General features: G+C 39.3%; 1 protein-coding gene across 1 annotated transcript in view; it reads left to right on the plus strand.

Annotated features, from left to right (window-relative positions):
* PDE3A (phosphodiesterase 3A) overlaps positions 1–19,949 on the plus strand; it is a 237,261-nt gene that overhangs the window by 186,294 nt on the left and 31,018 nt on the right. Inside the window, exons 3-4 of the mRNA XM_042835119.1 lie at positions 15,320–15,580; positions 17,834–17,988. Coding sequence (XP_042691053.1) covers positions 15,320–15,580; positions 17,834–17,988 — 416 coding nt within the window. The remainder of the gene's footprint in view (positions 1–15,319; positions 15,581–17,833; positions 17,989–19,949) is intronic.

Below are 19,949 nucleotides of genomic sequence, written 5' to 3' on the forward strand. Positions count from 1 at the left end.
AAGAAAGAAAGAAAGAAAGAAAGAAAGAAAGAAAGAAAGAAAGAAAGAAAGAAAGAAAGAAAGAGAGAGAGAGAAAGGGAGAGAGAGAAAGGGAGAAAGGGAGAAAAAGACCCTTTCTTGTATAAGATCAGAGGATTTTGACACTTCAGTTTTAATGTGCCTCTTCTGTACTTCCATGCCAAATCAGCTGCATTCTTGCTGTAATTCTACAGCCACTGAAGCCTTATCTTACAGCACATGTGTTGCTAAATGCTTTGCATCCTCTTGAAAATTGCATTAGTGAAACTGAAATAAAGCATGCTTACATCAGCATGCACAGGCAGTCTTTTTTTTTTTTTTTGCTTTGATATTTCATTATTAGCATTTTTGCAGTATTGTTTCATTTTCTCTCTTTCACAATTTTTTTATATAGTTATCCACCAAAAAAAAAAAAAAAAAATAGGGTAAAATAATATTCAACCAAATTTAGGGAATGCTTTTGTACTAAATGCTGCATAATTGTGGATGGAATTTAGCTCTTTTACCAGTCTGGTAGAAAACTAGAAATGGAGGGTGGAAGGATATATATGTGCTATCCTTATACCTTTGACTCAGTTGTCTGAAGGAGGTTCTTTCTTAATACAGTTGTCAAGCACAGCATATATAGCCAGGGAGTTTTGTGTTCCTACAGAAATGTGTGTAATCCTGCTACAGAACAATTTTGCGTGAGAGTTGGTTCAAAATGTTATGAGATTCCCTCCATCTCCCCGAGATACAGTGATTTCTTTGTTGTTTATACAGGGTTTTTAAGATCACTGGAAAGAATGCAAACAGCGAGAGACTACTGGGCTAATATATTTTAAAAAAAAAAAAAAAAAAAAAGGATGAAGAGCTTTTTCCTCCTATACTGATGGTAGCATTTTGTGTGCATGGCAGAGGCACCAGTTGCAATTTGAAGGAAGAATAGTGCCATCTGGTGATCCTTGGGAAAGGTTTTTCCACCCCTAAAGCTGCACAATCCTACAGGGCTTTATTAAAAGTTCTACTCTGCTACACCACTTTTGTTGTGCTACAGTCTTTTCTGAAGCACTGACTCACTTGAAGCTAGCATGAGGTGTCCAGGTAGTATGCTTATATGTGGAAGTATTTGTTTGAAATGTATTTGAGTCAGCTGTTTTGCACTGCTCTCCCTGTCTTCACTGAGATGCAGATCCTTTTTCAGCTGTGCTTTTCATGCCAGCAGTAGGATGTGCTCACACTCGTGCCTCATAGCCCTGACTCTCACCCTCTCCCCTGTCTTTGTGCTGCTGACCCTATGGGACACAGGCAGGCCATCAGGGAGAGACGACCAACAGGGTTCTCTGTTCCATCCCACTGGGGCTCCCATCACTGCTGCTGTCAGCACAAAGGAATCATCGTGCTGTGGTGAAGGTGAATTCATAAATAGTTTATGCAGAGTGAAATGAACGTCATTTTACAAGCAAAAATAGTCACTGTGTGTGAAATAGAAGTATGTCAGTGGATGGGCTTTGTTTGAAATAATTTATTCTGTGCACTCAGCAAAACAGCTTTTAATTGGTTTTCATTTAAGCTGACCACACAAGCAAGAAGTTAAAGCAGAGCTGAAACCCCTAAATCATACATCGAGTCAGATTGTGATTCTTATCTTTTTTGCCTGGTTACTAAGTACACCTAAATCCACACAAATCACGCTTCGGAGTTAAACATAAAGTCCTGATTGTAACTTGTCTGTTTGTTTTTAACTGGCACAGGCTCATCTGGCTCTCTTTATACACAAAGGATTAGCTAGTCTTTAAAGATGGCTTTTGATTTGCAATTTCTTGTCTGCTTAAAAAAGGCCAACTAAATGTTAATTCCTTTCTTTCCAGTTATTTCCCCTCTCCCTCATATACACTGAGCTATTAACATGTTTAAGTTCGAGGTATCTTACTTTATATTGAATTGGATCATTAGGCAATTAGTTATAGCTTATAGGCATATTTCTATCATGTCAGAGAAATATTAATTGAAAGCATCTTTCCTAAAAAGCAAAATGGAGTCTCATCGTGTTCCCTTTGTGTGCCACCTTGATTTTACTGATAGAAATCCAACCTGTTTCTTTGATCTGTCAAAGAAGATAGAATGGGCAAGTGGACAAAGTTTTATGCATGTTTATTTTGTGAGCCAAATTTCATTTAACCATAATACCAGAATTCAGCTTTGTTCTCTACAGCCATTTTTACTTGCAATTTAAAAAAAAAAAAAAAAGATGAAATGGATACAAATAAATCTGTACTCAGTTTGTGGGCAGGCTTCATATTACCGGCAACCTACTGGTGTGTTGCTAACTATGAGCATCACTAATAGATGTTTTCTGGTCTGTGTGAGCATATTGCTGGGAATTACAGGAATTCACATTTTGCTGGGAATTTGTCCTTTGAAAAAAAAAAAAAGCTAATTAACTGAATTCTTTTTTTCTGGAGAACATTATGTTCTTATGTTATTGCCAAAAATCTTTCCATATCATTAGAAGTAGGAGAGGAGTGTATTCAGAGAGAGAGTTGTTCAGTAATTATATATATATATATTTCTGCTGTAATAGGATAAACAGGGTGCCTGGGGCAAGTGGAAACACTGGATTGAAGCAGTTGGGGAGATAATGTAGATGAAGGAGGGCTGAACCCATGTACTTCATCAGCTTTGTCAGAGTACCGTATGGCAAACAGTTTTGCTTGTGGTCTGTTTCAATATGTTAACAAAGATGTTGACATAAAGCACTGCAGTGAGAGATGTACATGACTCTGCCACAAGGTCAGTGGTATGAACTCAAGTGTTCCCTTGTGATTAAAGTGGTCTTACGTGTTTGTTGTTCTGAGTCACCTCCGTGTTCAACTGATTGTGGAGGAAGACTTAACTGAAATACCTCACGCTAGGTCACTACTGTTAGCAAACCTGAATACCAAAGTCATCTTCAAGGTCTAATCCATCATGAGTGAGTCCCACTTCAGTCAACAAAGAGCCTCTGACTACGAGAGACATACTGAGGCTCTGAAGAAATCTGATGTCAAAAAAAAAAGGAAGAAAGAAAAAAAAGAAAAAAAGTTTGTTTTCAGCATTGTTTCATCATCTTCTCATTTGTTACATTTTGCAAAGTTGAAGTGACATCTTATTCCTAAACTTAAATCAAAATGCTTTAAAATTACTGAAAAAAAGCCAAGACAAGTCATTTCAAGTTGCTGGAAATTCCCAAAGCAACAACTTTCTGTTATGGTACATAATATTGGCAATGAAGTTGTCAATAAAGTGAGGCTCTGAACTGCCTTTTTTGAAGCCTGGTTTCTTGTTTGTGAGGACATCATTGTTCTTAGTGAAAGACACCCCTGGCAAATTTATTTTATTGAAAATGAAGTGCTGTCATTTAACGACGAATCTGCTGGATTCCTCTTGAGTTGTACCAGGGCTTGCTACTGATGTTTCTTTTCAAGGTGTTGATTTTCGATGTTCAAGGAGAGATTTCTGTGTTAATACTGCTTTCCTGTACCTCCCTTTCGAGCAATCTATTAACCTGTCTGCCAGGAGACAAGAACTTCTGTGTGATTTTAAGGCACTATTTCCAGCTGTTTTGAAAGTGGCCCTCTTTGTGTCCTCCTCTTTGATTTCAACTTAGCAATAAATCATCCTCTCCTCCCAAAACCCTGGCCTTCCCTTCATGAGTTCTCCCTGCTTCTCAGTCCTCTTCTACTTTTCTGTACATTTCTTTACTTGCCTTATTTTTCCTGCCTTCAGCTTGTAGCTTGTGCTTGGTGGTGGCAGAGTTTGCAAACTCTAAATTATGTAGTTCTGTATGCATGTGCATGCACGCAGGCAAGGATACCTTACTACTTGCCTGAAAAGTAGTAGATGTCAGTGCTGCGGGTGACTTACCCATCACAGTGCTATTTCTTTTGAGTTGACTCTGTGGTCATGCAGGACTTGACAGCTATCTTCTAGCTTCACTGTAGCTGCTCTTGTTTCTTAATGGTGCGCAGTAGGAGCACTTTGAACCTGTAACTTTAAGCAGTGTGTCTGTCAGTTGTACTAAGAGAAAAGCAATGGCTTAAGCAGACACTCACTTGTTTTCTTTAAATGTAATTTCAGTATTTCTCTTGTGACTGCTCAGTAGGAGTGGGTTGTCTTGTCCCACCAAATTCAGTCTACCTAATTTGTTCAGTAATCATAAGGGCTTCTTTTGCACTCACTGACATATCTTTATTCATTTCATTCTGTGTATTTAGATGAACCACTGAAATTCAGCTTCACAGGTGTATTTAGTGTTTTAAATAAACTTGCATAACCCAGAGTTGGTTTTTTTCTCTTAATACCTACAGCTAAGCTGAAAACATAAGTCACTGTAGAAATAGAAATCATTGTTTAGATAGACTGCCAGCATAAGCACCAGTGCTTCGTGATCTGTCTGTTTTTTGGTCTCTATAGCTCTGATGTCTTTTATAAATGAGAAGCCAAGCTGCTAAATTTAGACTTGAATTTGAATCCAAGCTTTCCAAAAGCACAGAGGTGTTTTGGCCCTCATCAAAGAGCACAGATCTCCAGCCAGGTGGCCAGAGATTGGTATGGTGAGATGCTCATGATGCAGAAGTGCAGATTGGATTAGTCTCTAGTTAGAACTGGGATGCAGTCAGCACATCATAGCTGGGATTATTATCTGCATTTTCTTCTTTTTCTTGTCAAGAGCTGATCACAACCTGAGAGCCATAAGCTGAAAAAGAGGGCTTTCCTTAGGCAGAAACTGTGCAGTTACTCAGTACTAATCAGTCACCAGATTCAAGAAAGAAATTAGTGATGACTGAGGTTTCTTAGAAAGTCATAGAGCCTTTAGTGTTTGATTCACACATTGTACAGTTGTAGACTGAAAATGGTCATCTTATGCAGCCAATGGCTTCTCAATGTGATCAACTGTACATCTTATATTTCAACAGGGAAATAGTTTTTTCTCGTGTGACAAAAGCAAAGTAAGCCGACAGTATAAGCTAACCAAGTGTGTCTTTACATAGATTCTTGCAGGCCAAGACTGAAGTAGGTTGGAAGCAGTCCTCAGGGCTTGCTGGTCTGTCATCTTAGATCAGTGCTAAGCAAAGAAAATCATTTCAAACATCACAGAAGACATGTAGAGGATAGCGTCTTGTTTTTCTTGTACATGAATTACTGTTTCTCTCTACTCTGTTCTTCATTGAAGTATTTGCCCATATATCACCTAGGAGAGGTAGGGGATTTTCACACATAGTGGGTGCTTAGTGTGCCACTCAAAGTTCCTGGCTTCAGACATGGAAGTAGCTTATAAATTAGAGAAATCATAGCTCTGCAGTGCTGATGATGAAGGATTTGGAGGCTGGAAGTCCCTAAGGCTAAACTTGCTTTTCTTGAATGAGTCATAGTGTAAGAATTTCAAGCCAAGTCCTAAAGAAAAATGATTAATTCTTTTCAGAGAGGAATTCATTAGTGACATAAAGTCATGAGAAGGGGGAGGAGGCATCTGTAATATGAGATGGTTATTAAATGGTATTAGTGTGATCACTCTAAATCAGGAGAATAAAGTAATGCAAACTGCAAGGTTTCATAGCGAAGAAAATAAGCAAATAGTGTAAAACTTGACCATTTTAATTGCAGTGAGACAATCACTTGATTTTTATAATATCAGGATTTGTCTTTTTTAGCCTACTTTGGTTAAAGTGAAAGCATATTCCAGAAAATCAGCCACTAAATATCCTAAGTGTTCCGGCCACATGAAAAGGTTCGTGAGATCTTCTGCCCACGTTCCTTCAGCACATGGCCTGTTTCCTTCAAAACATGGCCCAGGATATGCATCTGGCTCTTGCTGTAATTTTCAAATCCCTACCCTAGTTTCAGTAAGAGCAGTCTGAAGTTTAAGGACACTTTATTTGTAACTTCAGTGATAATTATATTCTAGATTCTATTTTCTGTCTTACTCTGATTTTCAGCATTTAGTGAACAGTTCTTTAAACATCAGAGCTTGATTATTCCCCAAATTACTCCCTTTATGGTGATTCACCTCTGGTTTTCATACACACATTTGATGCTCTCAGCAGCAATTCTTTCTTTTTTTTTTTAATTTGGAAGCTGTGTTTATTTGCATTATGGTTAGAGTAATATTTAATAATGCTGTTCCTTTAAATCCCATGAAACAGTTCATTGTGAAGGACTGAGATGGGTGTGATTTTTTAGGCGGCGTAGTCTTCACTTCTACAACTTGCTGCTAGTTGCAGTGTCACTTCCCAAGCTGTATCCTGAGAGTCTGAAATATTTTGAAAGGGAGAAAATACAGGAGGATACAGTTCCTTTGGCTTTCTTTTAGTGTAGCTGAGACTGTCAAGTTGGAAATGTGGGAGGATTAGTTAGTTCGCAGGAGGCAGAATGGTGATTATTGCTTTCAATGGATCTTTTTTAAACTCATGCTGGGTAGTTGGCTGCTATGTTTCAGTTCACCATAGAATCAAAATAGCTTCCTGTGCTAGGCGGGCAATTGGTTTGTTGGAGCTGTAAACTCAAATGGGTACAATCACCAGGTATTAATAGGTGGCATATCCTCTGCAATGTGTGCACCTAGCATGCTGCTCCTGCTGGGCCCCAGCTGCTATTGCTGCATCTCAAGTTGAGACTCAAGACAGTTGTCACCGTTTTCTTCGCATGAATGCAAACTATCAGCTTCAAGCTACCAATTTGTGACCATCTCATGTACAAATTGAAGAACAATTATGTAAGACAATTGAGGACAGTCTCTGCAGTACAGAACTGTACTCCTCAGTCTGTGTTATTCAAAGCAGATTTGAGCCCCATTTAGCATTTAATTTTTTCCATCTGCTGTGTCTTAAAGAAAGTACTAATTTTTAAAATCCTGTGTTAAGCTGGAGTGTTGTCTTCTTTTCAGGCTGGGATAGTCATGATAGCTGAAGGTTTTTAAGGCAGCCAAATCATACGGAAAGTCCCTGGGAATTGGGTGACTGAGTTCCCATGCCTCTGCTGGGAACACCAAGCACCAGTCTCAGTGTTTCCACAAGATTTCTGAGCTGCAACCAGCAATCTTAGCCAGAAGTTTGCTCCGTGCTGTCACCTCCAACCAGGAGCTGCTCTCCCTGAATCCTTCGTGCATGATGACATATGCAGAAAGTCGGCAAAACTCCAACTATGTTCATTTGAACTGGGTCTTCCCATGGACCTCAAGGCCTAGCTGTTTCCAGCTCATCCCACACCATTCTGGTGTCCTCCAGTGCCTCCACTGCCACGCACTCTGGGTGACAACCCCCAGTCCCTTTTTCCTATGATTTCCTGGGGAAGATATGGCAGAAGGGAACTTGGAAAACTACATCAGTACTGGTGGAGTTAATAAACTGGAGTTGTCTTCCATCAAATGTAAATGGTGGGGAATTCTTCACTTACATTAGGTTATGGCCAGCACTTGAATCCACTTAGGTGCAGACTTCCCTACTCTTAAGCCATGAATCTTACCAAAACTTAACACCTCGCTCCTTGAGATGATTTTTTGTTTGGACTTTGTTTGGTTCCAACTACTGCAATGAGGTACTAAAATGTATTCTCTTTTTCTATCTTATTTTTTGTTTTTAAGTTCTCCTGAGTATTCATAATCTCAAGTTGCCTATTATGTACCATACACAAAAAGCTCTCCCACTTATTGCTCCTTTAATGCTGATGTCTCTGCTAAAGCCCTGAAATAGACTTCCCTCTGAGCAGCTGTGACCCATCAAGGCAGATTATCACCCAAGCCTGAGCTCTAAAGAGAGGAGCAATCACTGCAATGCTAATGATTACCATGACCACATCCCTTAGCAAAAGGGGAAAATATTTTGTCCAGAGGAGGCCACCAGGATGATCAGAGGGCTGGAGCACCTATGAAGAAAGGCTGAGGGAGCTGAGCTTGTTCAGCTTGGTAAACAAAAGTCTCAGAGGAGACCACACTGAGGCTTTCTGGTAATTAAAGGGAGCTTATAAAGAGGAAGGAAACTGATTTTTTACACAGTCTGATAATGATTGAACAATGGGTATCAGATCAGATATTACAAGGAAAATTTTTCACTCAGAGAGCAATGAGGCACTGGCACAGGCTGCCTCATCCCTGTGGATGCCCCATCCCTGGAAGCATTCAAGGCCAGGTTGGATGGGGCTCTGGGCAGCCTGAGCTGCTGGGTGGCAGCCCTGCCTACAGCTGGGGGTTGGAGCTAGATGATTTTTCAAGCCCTTTCCAACCCAAGCCATTTGTTGATTCTATGAATAACTGAGGTGTAAATCTGAGCTGTGGACTGACAGTGCAATTTTGGGTTGTGTTCCTTTACCACTTGGTGCGTTGTGCACAGTGTGTGGAGGTGTGCATGCATAAGACATGCTTTGGTTTCTGGCACACCACAGACTTCATTCAAGACGAGCTCTGGTTTTGGTTTTTCCCAGGGAAAGGGAAGGGTCGTACTGCACACACCATGCCTGCCGTGGATTAAATGGTATCAGTTTACTAAGCATTCTTAGCATGAATAAAGCACTCCGACAGCATTCTCGTAAATGTCTGAACAATTTTTCTAAAATGCTGAAATAATCCACCCCAGGCAAATACCTGACATGGGCCAATTCAGTCTGAGCTTTTTGGCTGACAAAGTTATCACAAACTGTAAGGTCCTGTAATGGAAGAAGTTTAGTCAGCTGTAGCCATGAGTTTTTTGAGTGGTGTCACTTAAGGTAGGGGTGCAGGATGTGTAGACGGTGCTTGCAGCCCAACAAGATTAGCTGTAAATGGTGAGATGCATTCCACAGTTCTTGTAAGAAAACAAAGCATTTCCTCCCTAAGCCGCGTCTTTTTCTGAAAGATTCCAAATATTTGCGATGTTGTGATTAATCTGAATAGTTTAAATATTAGAAACATTAAAAATGGTGTTGCTTTCACCCTGATTTTTCTGAAGAAAGTAGGATTATAACATAAGTGTCCAACCTTTCGGCTTGCTTGAGCCATACTGAGTGAAGAGGAGATGTTCTCGGCCACATATATATAAAATATGTAGTAGAGTTAATGTATATTAAAAAAAAACAATTGTTTTTTAATTTGAACATAGAAAACAGTGCAACAAAAACATAAAGCTAGCAGACTGAACAGATAAGGCTTATGTGATAGTGCTTCTGATGGCTTAAAGTGCATTTGATAGATGGGGAGAGGCATCAGAGATGATGGGATGTAGAACGGGACACTGGTGCAAGATCCAAACTAGTGGCCTTTGTAATAGATGACAGGCAGCTTCGTGCACAGAGAGATTACTGGGGAGAAAAACTAGAAACCTGCTCACTGCAGTGCCGTAGCCCCCAGCCTGCCTGCCTCCTGCTGGCTGTGTGGCTATAGGGCTGTTGTCAAGAAATGGTATGCTGGTACTGCAGCAAGTGCTTAGGGGGCCAAAGCGACAGCTCTGCTGTGAGAGCCATTTCATTAGACCTTCTCTTTGCAGAACTACTCCTGGTTTTGTAGTTAGATGCTTCTGGATGCTTTCAAGCATCAACAGCATAACCAGTGGTGATTAGGAAAGCTTTTTTCTCTGATCAGTGTGCTGAGCCAAAAGGAGGGTGCAATATTTAGTCCGACCAAAGAATATGATGAAGCCTGTGGCAAGTCCACCTCCAGAGAGAAGTGGAAATGCTGTACTTCATTAAGGTGGAGTAAAAGTCTTCAGAAATTTCCTACTTCTGAAGAGAAAACCCCAAATCTTGCATTTGGACAAGATAAGAGTGAAATAAGTTTTCAAAGTCTGGGTAAGACTCAGTTCTACAGCTTTAAATTCAGAAGTGTGGAATGTCACAGAATTGTCCGCACGCTTTTCTTTTCTCCTTAGTCATCCACTGAAAGGTGGAGTAGTTAAGTTTGTGGCGCCTTTAAAATGATTCATTATTTCCATAGAAGCCAATTCATGTTTACTCTTCAAATCGTTCTGTGGACATTAAAATAATGGAGAATTATATTTGCTTTTAATTTTGTTTCCAGACAGCTTGGCTTGAGTGCTTATGATGTGACTTGGAAACTATATCGCATTGTGATTTACTGTTGCTCGTAATTGTGTGAAGATTGAAGATATGCTGGATGCTGCTCTTTCCCTTTTTCTCCTCCTGCCTCCCCCATTCTTTCACTTACAGAGTGTTTTCGAGTGCAATGTGGTGAAAGGCCAGCACCTCCGCCTTCACAAGGCTTTTCCTTCTACAAGCCACAGCAAATTAATATTTTATTTTTTTAATGTGAGACTACGTGAAATGATTTCTGGTTTCTCATTGATAACTTATTTTACTTTACCCTCGTTTTTCATGATATTATTATTATTATGTTTTGATTGTTTTGTATAGTCATGTTTGTGTAGTCCTGAGGCAGAGAGAGAGCAGTGTTTTTTTAGTTGATCTGAATGAGTCCGATCATAGGTAGAGTCAACTGCTTCATAACCAGTATCATTTCATAAACTAAGTTTATTCATCGGCTATTATGGATAAAAAAAAATTGTTATTTTCCTGAATTTATTTTTCATAAATTTTTTTATCTGCCTTTTTTCCTAGTGGATAAAAAGCTATTCTCAGATTTTTATGCATAATACAATTTAGTAGAAGAAAACAAATTGGATTTTGTAAAATGTAAAACAAACAAGCAAACAAAGCCCACAGAAGGTTGAAAGTTTTTGTTCCAGCCATATTGCAGAATCCAAAATACATTATTCAAGTCTAAAAATTTGAAGTGATAATTACAGTTTATCAGAACATTGTTTTCAAATTATATTTAAGACTGCTCCTAGAAGATCAAAATGCCCTGCTCTGGGAAAAATTGCCTGTGTTACAGTGGGCTGTGCTGCCTGTGATTTGGTCCTACAGTTGCAGCAAAATGGGCATTTCTTCATATGTGAAAGTTTTCTTGCACATTCCCAGTTAGCTCCCAGCCATGCAAACCTGGATGATTGCAGTGGGTGCTCGGAACTGTGCATATCTGTCCTTATTGCATAATACTTCCTACTATGACATCTGCCCATGTTTTGTTTTCATTTGAATTTAGAGAAAGAAAGCCTTTATTTTATGCGTGAAAAGAAGACCCCAAAAAGTCAAGAAGTGGATTTGGTCCTGGTTAGGAATTGCAAGTGGTATCACAGCCTCAAACTCCCACCTGACCGCCAATTTAAAAACAGGGAAAATAAAGAGAGAGGGAGAGTAGGGAAGAGGAGAGGAAGCACAAAGCCAACTGTTCTACAACATCACAAGGAACTCATTTTTTTCATTGTGCATGTTTAGTTTATATGGTTTGGGTTTTATTTCATAGAATCATTGAATCATAGAATGGTTTGGGTTGGAAGGGTCCTTAAAGCCCCCTCAGCCCCAACCCCACTGCTGTGGGCAGGGCTGCACCCCAGCAGCCCAGTGCCACATCCAAGCTGGCCTTGAGCACCTCCAGGAATGAGGTGCTTCTCTGGGTAGCTGTGGCAGTGCCTCATTGCCCTCTAGGTAAAGAATTCCTGCCTAACATCTAATCTGACTCCTGGCTTTTAATTTAAAACTATTCTCCCATGTCTTATCAATATCTGCTTCTGTAAAAAGTCAGTCTACCTCCTTTATAGTCTGTTCAGTTTCTTGTTCTCATGCCCTAATAGGCTTTGGTTTTAGCCGCCACGTGACATTGCTTAAATCAGCAATAGGTGTAAGTCACAAATGAGCAGTAAGCCAGGCTTGTTCAAAACTCATGGGAGGAAACTGCATTCACAATTGTTAGCATAGACAGGTATATGAATATGGACCGGTGCAAAATTAAAATTCACCTTAGATTAGCTGGTTTCTGCTGTCCTTTTGGTTTGATGTGTTTCTTGGTTGTGGTTGTTGGTTGTTTTTTTGTTTTTTTGTTTTTTTGCTTGTCTTGTTTATTTATTATTATCAAGTTAGAGAGTTGTTTGTTTATGTTGATTGCAAACATGTTATTCATGCCTCTGTTCCCAAGTATCCAGCCTTCGGGTTTAGATGAGTAAAGTGGTTTGGGCAGAATCCAGATCAGTTCATGCAGAGGCTATGCAGAAAGTAGAAAAGTACATAATAGATCTAAGCATGAATTTTGTAAGCACTTTTACTCTGAAAAAAGAGTGTGTATATATATGTGCATGTGTGTATGCATATATCCTATGACACCAATCTAAAATTTTCATCAGTTTATTGTCTTACCTAAAACATATGTCACTATGTATATTTTGTAAAAAAAATTCAAGGTTTCCCTGTCCTTTAAGGAAACTCAGTTTACGTTCTGAATAAGGGTTTAAAAATCACTTGCAGTCATCTATTTACTGTTTTATTTTAAATCCAGCATGTTAAAATGTTTCATGCATTCATTCAAACTGCTTTGAGAAAATAATAGTTCAAGTATCTGTAATTTTATCAAGTCAGAGTATTTGATAATAAGAATTCATTCTGAAATTGAGCTGGGTGGAAAGCCACGTAACCTTCATGTGAGGTACCAATTGAAAGCGTCTAATCTGCAGGTGCCAAAAATACAAGAAGGTACTATCACAATGCTGTAGGAAGAGCTCAGAGGTTTCCACGTGAGGTGGTATTACCCATACTGTATCTAGTGGTGTCAAGTGCAAACTTGCAAAGAGGAAATCACTTACATTTCCCATTCTCCTCCTGATGGGGATGTAGGCTGTGGAGATGTGGGCCAGACATGACCTGTTAGGTGCTGACACAGTTGAGGGGCAGGATGAGATCCAGAGTGATGCATTTGAGGGACCAGACTCTCAAAGAACTCAGTGAAGTCCTGCCCTACAGTCGGGCAGGAATATGATAGACCCCAGACTGACAGCCTCCATGCGTATCAGAGGCCGTATGGTAGAGATACACCATTGAGAAGAGCTCTCCCTCACTCCGCTTGGTGCTAATCACGGAGAACAATGCTGGCTGCTTTGCAAAATATTAGTACTGCTGTACAAAATCTGGGCGCCTGCTTATGGCCTGCTGAGTCAGACTTGTTTATTTTGTTGAAGTATTAATCTCTGTCTCTAATCGGCAGTCAACAACTCTAGGCTCCAGGCTTAATAGAATTTCAAACTGTAGATTATGCAGTTTTGCTGAAAGTATGAGGCTTCTATCGTGCTTTGAATTAAATATTCTCCCTCACTCCGCTTTGGTCTGTTTTCCATGGCAGAGGCAAAGATAGATAATTAATTCCTCCCATCCAAAGCCTTGTCTTTTAATTTAAGAATTTTTTTTAGCATTGGCCCAAATCTTCAGTTTGGAACACCGAGAGGTTAAGCAATGAAGACAGCCACTAAATAAACTTCAGCAATTTTTTTTTTTTTTTTCCAGTAAGATGAAATAGCACGCAGTGTATCAAATACTTTCTTTGTCGTGATACCAGATGAAATAAACCAGAAGTGTGGGGAAAAGAGGCTGATCATGACAGTGTGATGAGCATGGAGTGCCATCTTCTGATCCTGTGGCTTGGCTTTGTATGAGCAAGTCGTAGGATGTGAGGAGAGGAGCAGTGGAGGGAAACAGCTATTGCTGGGACCTGATGCCCACGCTGTGCCATTGGGAAAGCGGAAAGGAGATGCTGAGCTCTACTTAGCTAAAATAGCACTTTCTTCAGGTACTTGTAAAGCCCTTTGTGAGAGTGAAGCAGTGTCAAGCTCTGTTTTGCTGTTCTTTGGTGTATTTTGAAGTTTAAATGATGTCACTGGTGAGTCATTCCTGGCTCTCCTGCTAAGCAGTCTGCCCAGTTCTCCATGCTGCGTACCTGACGCTCCAGGAAACCCATATGCTCTTTTCACAGACATTACTTCCTCTTTTGGAATTTAGATTTCACTAAAATATACAAAAAAAAAAAAAAAAAAAAAAAAAGTACAGAATCTTCTGGAGTTATGTCTCAGGCAAACTGCTTATACACCTACTGAAAGTCCAAAACAGTAGGATTGAGTTTATATTTCAGAAGAATGGCAAAGGAAGAAATGTTCAGTCTTGGAGTGTCTTGAATCAGCAATTCCACTTAGAATTTATGATGACAGTGCACCAATAATTGTGGCTGAAATGTCACTGCTGTATTCATAGTTCAGAACTGACAAAAGATGTGCCTGCTGCATTTCTGTTCTGCTTCTGCACACATCCAGTCTCTCTCCCAGCACACTCAAAAGAACCTCAGTCTTTCGCAATTGTATCATATAGTTGTCATTTCACAGATATGAGACATATTGTGCTTTTGGTAGTAGATTGTTTCTTTTAGCAGCAATATATTGCTCTCTTGGGTTTCAGGACAGATGGTAATCAGAGCCACTGAATGTTGGGAAATCCTGAGGAAGTTCAAAAACACATTCACAGATCAATCCTCTTGTGCATACACTGGAAGCCCAGTGCTCCAGCTGTGTTAGATTCCCTGTGCACCTGACTGTGTACAAAGGGGATTTGCCTAGGCCACAGTTATTCTGAAATGCACAATACACAGAACAGTATCTACATATACTGAGAAAGGTGTACAGGATTTGCCAGTGATACAGACTGCTTTTTGGTGTTATTTCTGCTTATGCATCACTTCAGTTAACAATTCTTTTTAAAGAATTGTAAATTGTAAAATAGAGATACATTTCAAACCTAAGGGAAAGAAAGGACTGCTTGAACTGGTCATGCAAAACTGTAATCATTCTCATCGCATCTTTTTGAATAAAATAAGCATTGAGAAATCCACTTTTTTCTCTTTTTTTTGTTTTTGTTTTTGTTTGTTTGTTTAGCTGTAGAGTTACTTGAAATTGGAAGTTTTTACCACTGCACCAGAATGCTGTATTTTAACATCATGGTGATATTTTTTAAATTTCAGTATATACTTGGGATTTGATCCTTTCATCTAAGCATAAGTACTGAACATAAATTAGTTGTCCTAGATCCCTCTGTGGACAGAAGAAAGGCATCTTGCAAGAGGGACTCTTCCCATCCTAAGTTATGCAATGAAATTTATTTGTGCAAATAACCCCTAGCCATTGACTGTGTCTGCGTAGGGAAGGCTGAACAATTCATTCAAATGGATTAAGTAAACTGCAGATGCCAAAAGCCAGGAAATTAGATACAATAAAGTTCTGAACTTTTTGCATACTCTGAGCATTATGCCTGATGCTCAATCTACTCAGCATGATTCTCCTTACTTAAATAATTATTTCATGTTACTATTTTTCCATTCTGTTGATAACTGCTTTAACAGAAGTTGCTGAGAAAGTTCATCATTGGAGATACTGCTCCAGGTGGTTGCAAACTTCTGTTCTCTTACCTGTGCTATTTTTGTCTTCTTCAGTCTTCTGGTACCAGTATCACAGTGGATATTGCAGTCATGGGAGAAGCACATGGGCTCATTACAGATCTTCTGGCAGATCCTTCACTGCCTCCCAACGTGTGTACTTCGCTGAGAACAGTGAGCAACCTGCTTAATACACAGTTAACCTTCCAGGCCATCCACAAGCCAAGGGTGAACCCTTTGGTATCCTTCAGTGAGAATTACACATGCTCTGACTCGGAGGAATGTCCAGAGAAAGGAGAAAAACTAGCAATTCCCAAGGTGAGTATTGGACAGTAACTCCATCTGTCATCTTATGACTTGGCTCTCCTTTAAGGGACAGCGCTGTGCTAGTGGCAGATCTCTTTGGGCTTTTCCTTGTTCGATTCAGGTTACCATTTTATGTATTAATCATAGTTTTCCATAAGAAGAAAATTAAATAGACTACTTATTTCATAGTAAAACCACCCCTGCATATCCTACAACTCATGGCCAGCTAAACTTTTGTTCAGGCACCTTTAAAAGATGATATTGGACACAAAAAATTCACACAGATGATGTTCATGTTTCCTTGTGGGTGCTCGTTGGAGCTTAAGAGAGAAGAAATGATCAGGAACAGGGCAAGCAAAAGCCTTTCAATATCCAGACTCACAAGTCTGACTCATTAGTTCTCACAAAGAGTTCACCCTCCCACTCCAAAGATTTTTGACACTGCATGTGGGGTGACCAGAAGAATATATTACTGCCTTGACAGATGGCTTTATGAATGCTTGGGAATTCAACAGGGATATAATCATTGTTAACTGTCGATGTTTGGGAAGTTAGCAGCTAGAAAGAACAGATCAGCTTTGAAAAAGTATGAATTGTATGCTCATTGCTGATGAGCTGTCCTGCAAGGTCTGCATTTCACTTTCAAAGCCAAACCAAAATACTTTTGCCATGCAATCTCACTTGTAAAATTAAATATAGACAGCGTATATTGCCTAGTGAATGCTTTTAACTTTCAACAGTTGAAATGACACAGCCAGCATTCATTCTAGAATTTTCTGGCATCTGAACTGCAACACTTGTGATTCTTTTTAATTTATTTTAGTATTATGATAATTATTACCCTGCTTGCCAGTGTAACAGCTACATATATGGGATGGGTGTTTGCAGGTCTTGAAACACAAGTTCTAGTTAAGTTTAGTGCATATGAGTGCAGTGACTATATTCTGGAGGAAAGATTATGTGGAAGAACACTGCCATCACATGAGCAGACACAATGAACCGATTACAGTTCATAGTTGCATAGTACCTAGTGAGGAGCAGAGAAAGGCAGGATGAAGAAATAAGTTAATATTACAGAGGAGTAATTTGACTGAAGAAATCACTGACCTGAATGCATTATGGTTCATATAATTAATAGTTTGCAGTCATTTATTTATGTGTCTAAATATGGATTTAGAGTCGTTACCTTAAGCATCTGACACAGAGTATTTGGGGTAAGAAATTAACTTGCTAACATATTTATCTGTGTGCTTGAGCTTCATACCTAAGAGTATCTTTCATCTTAACTTTCTCAACCCTCTCACAGAGACATTTTTATTTTAGTTCTCAATTATAAAAACTACAATATAATTACAAGAGAAACATTTTACAAAACCATGGTACAAAGGCTCTCTGTCATCATTTCTTATTATCAGTGACTGCATTCCAAAACTTTGGAAAAATAAACCATATCGTATTAGAGAAAAGGAAGAGTCAGGTGAAAGACAAATGCAGGGTGGTCAAGAAAAATCTTATGTAAAGGATGATGCTCTCTCAAAGCTTTTCAGAAGCTTTTTCAGAAGCTTGAAGTTGAGTCTTGAAGATCTCCATACTTGTAGACTCTACAACTTCTCTGGGAACCATTTTCAGTATTTGATCACCCTCACTGTATTTATTTGTTTGTTTGTTTATTTTACATTTGAATGGAATTTCCTGTATTTCCATTAGTGCCCGCTGTCTCTTGTCACTGGATCAAAAAGCAGATCCATCATCCTCCCTCTTCTTGCATTCACATATTTATTCACGTTGATAGGATCTCCCTTTGAGACTTCTCCAGACTGAACAATCATGGTTCTCTCAGCCTGTTGTTTTATGGCAAGTATACTCCAATCCCTCAATCATTTTTGTAGCCCTGATGACTTGTTTAAGTGCTTTTGGCCGCATCATATAAGATTAACGTTTCCAAAGAACACCATTAATGTTCTCTGTCTCCATTGAACTCCAAGTATTGGACACTAATGGCTATGGAGTTGTGAATATATAGCTTTCCTTGAACTTAAAATAGGGAGGAAATCCTGTATCTTCCAAGCACTTAGAGCACCAGCCTTTGCTGAATTCAATGGAAGACAGACACCATATTATTTGGATGAATCCAGAACAAAGGTACCTTACCAGATACTGCCAGGTATATTAATCAAATGCTATAAAATGTTTTTCTTCTGCACGTTTAAAGTTTTCAGAAGCTTATAAACCTATATAGACTCTAAGCAAGTGATTTTTCTCTAGCGCTTACGAAGAAGTTTGCCTCCAGGACTGCTGAGACGAGTGTCCTCCACTTGGACCACAACAACATCTGCCACAGGTTTACCCACACTGGAGCCAGCCCCAGTGAGAAGAGATCGCAGTGCCAGCATCAAACCTCACGAATCATCTTCATCCAGGTTACATACTACTTCATCTCTCTTTAATGCCCATCTTTGACAACATTTCTTTGGTTCTGTGTGGTGATGTGCATCATTTAAAACTTATAACTCCAAACTATGTTTGAACAATTTCTACACATCTCAATAAGTCAGGTTACCAAGGAAGTGTCATTCCCAGTTTTAGTCAGATCATGCTGTAACTATTACTATTACCAGAAAGCAAAATGAAAACAACAACAGCAACAAAAACCAAACTGTTTATTCCAGCAAAGTAAAGGTTTCAGAAAAGTTGAGTGTTTCTTCTGCATTTAAAAATCTGTTGGTAATAGTGGAGAAGATAGGACCTGAGAAGGCCCAGCATCCTCAGATGGATAATTTGGTTGAATATAACCCCAGAGCACTACTTTCATCAGCCTCTCTATCATACAGGGAGCCTAGGTGCTCAAGGCAGCTTGCAGAGTACACTGAATGTCTTGTGCAAGAAAAATACATGGCTAGCCAAACTTCCCTTTATAAGGAGTCCCATGTATCTCAGTAAAAGTAAATACAAAGAAGCTATAATCAAATGGAAATATTATTCCAGTCATCAGTCTGTGGTTTGCAGGGTGCATTTGATTTATACTGTTGATCCCAAATTCTCACGCACTATTTAAGCATCCTAAGATGGGAATACAAGGGAGAAGGAAAGAAATTAAATATTATTGTTGGTCCTTTTCTACAGTTGTTATATAACTGTGCTTGATGAGCCAACTGTGCAGGCTATCAATTCTTTTTGCATTTAATGTCGCCAATTGTGTAATTATAGCTCTGTCAAGCCTTCCAGCCTACTGTTTGCAGTTCTTTTACAGTAGGAGAAAGAATGCATATTCCAGAAAGGGGAAAAATGAAGCCCATAAGTAAGTCCAGCTTTAAAAATGTTGGCAGAGCAATACAGATTTACTCTCAAGGAAAATAATGTTGAACTGAAGGGGAAAAAAAATCCTGATTATCTGCGACTTCCCCTGTACCAAAATCAACCACACTACAGGTCATAAAAAAGGGATTGTTTCATGAATTGGAGAAAAGAAGGTGTGACAATGGAGTTGGTCTGTGGTAGTTTCTGCAATAAGAAACTGTTCATCTTGTTCCCTATACGCTAGATTTCCATAGTCACAGATTTGCAAAAATCCCCCTTAAATCTCTGTTTAAGACTAGGAGTCTTATATGTCTTTGTCACAAAAATAGTAAGTCATAGTCATCTTTTAGCTTTAAATGATTTGGGAAAAAAAAACTTCCCTATTCCTGCTTTCAGTCACATCTCTGTCCGGTGAATCTTCCTTAAGAAGTCAAATAATACAGTTGTGGTGGTTTATTTCTTTGCCTGTTTTGTTGGTTTTGTTTTTCTTTATGGTGAACCAGTGCTTTATATTCTTTCTGCCAACTGACAACCCTCCACTACTCCAAACCAAACCAACCAAACAAACAAAAAAACAACAAAAAAAACACAACCAACCAACCACAAAAGATGACAACAACAATAACAAAAAAGAGCTGGTTTCTATCTTTCTACATCATTACGTATTATAGAAATTTGAGGCAACGAAGACAGCCAGCAGATGTTAACAAGGCAGTGCTTGCTTATTCATCACAGTAAAGTATTAGTGGAATTAAGACACGTTTTCGCTTCTTTCCCCCCCCGCACCCTCCCAAGTTTGGCTAAGACTAGGCTGCTTTAAAAGGCTGTCTTCTGCCTTGTATGTCCTCTCATCAACTGGCGTGGGAAGAAGGATGTGGACGTGAGGCTTTGAGGAGGAGTGTGGAGCTTGAGAGACCTAGTGGATCAGTTCAGAGAAGTCTTTGTCCTCATAATAAAAGCCGAGTGCTGCCTCACTGCAAGAAGCTGACTTTTGATGACTGGCCTTCAGGAGAAAAAGTGATAAATATAGTATTGCTACTTTACAAAACTATTTGGCGTCTTCTGGTAAACTAATAATGACTGA

This window comes from Centrocercus urophasianus, unplaced genomic scaffold (assembly GCF_019232065.1).
Source record: "Centrocercus urophasianus isolate 14NV4802_14NV808 unplaced genomic scaffold, USGS_Curo_1.0 seq_5, whole genome shotgun sequence".
NCBI lineage: Eukaryota > Metazoa > Chordata > Aves > Galliformes > Phasianidae > Centrocercus > Centrocercus urophasianus.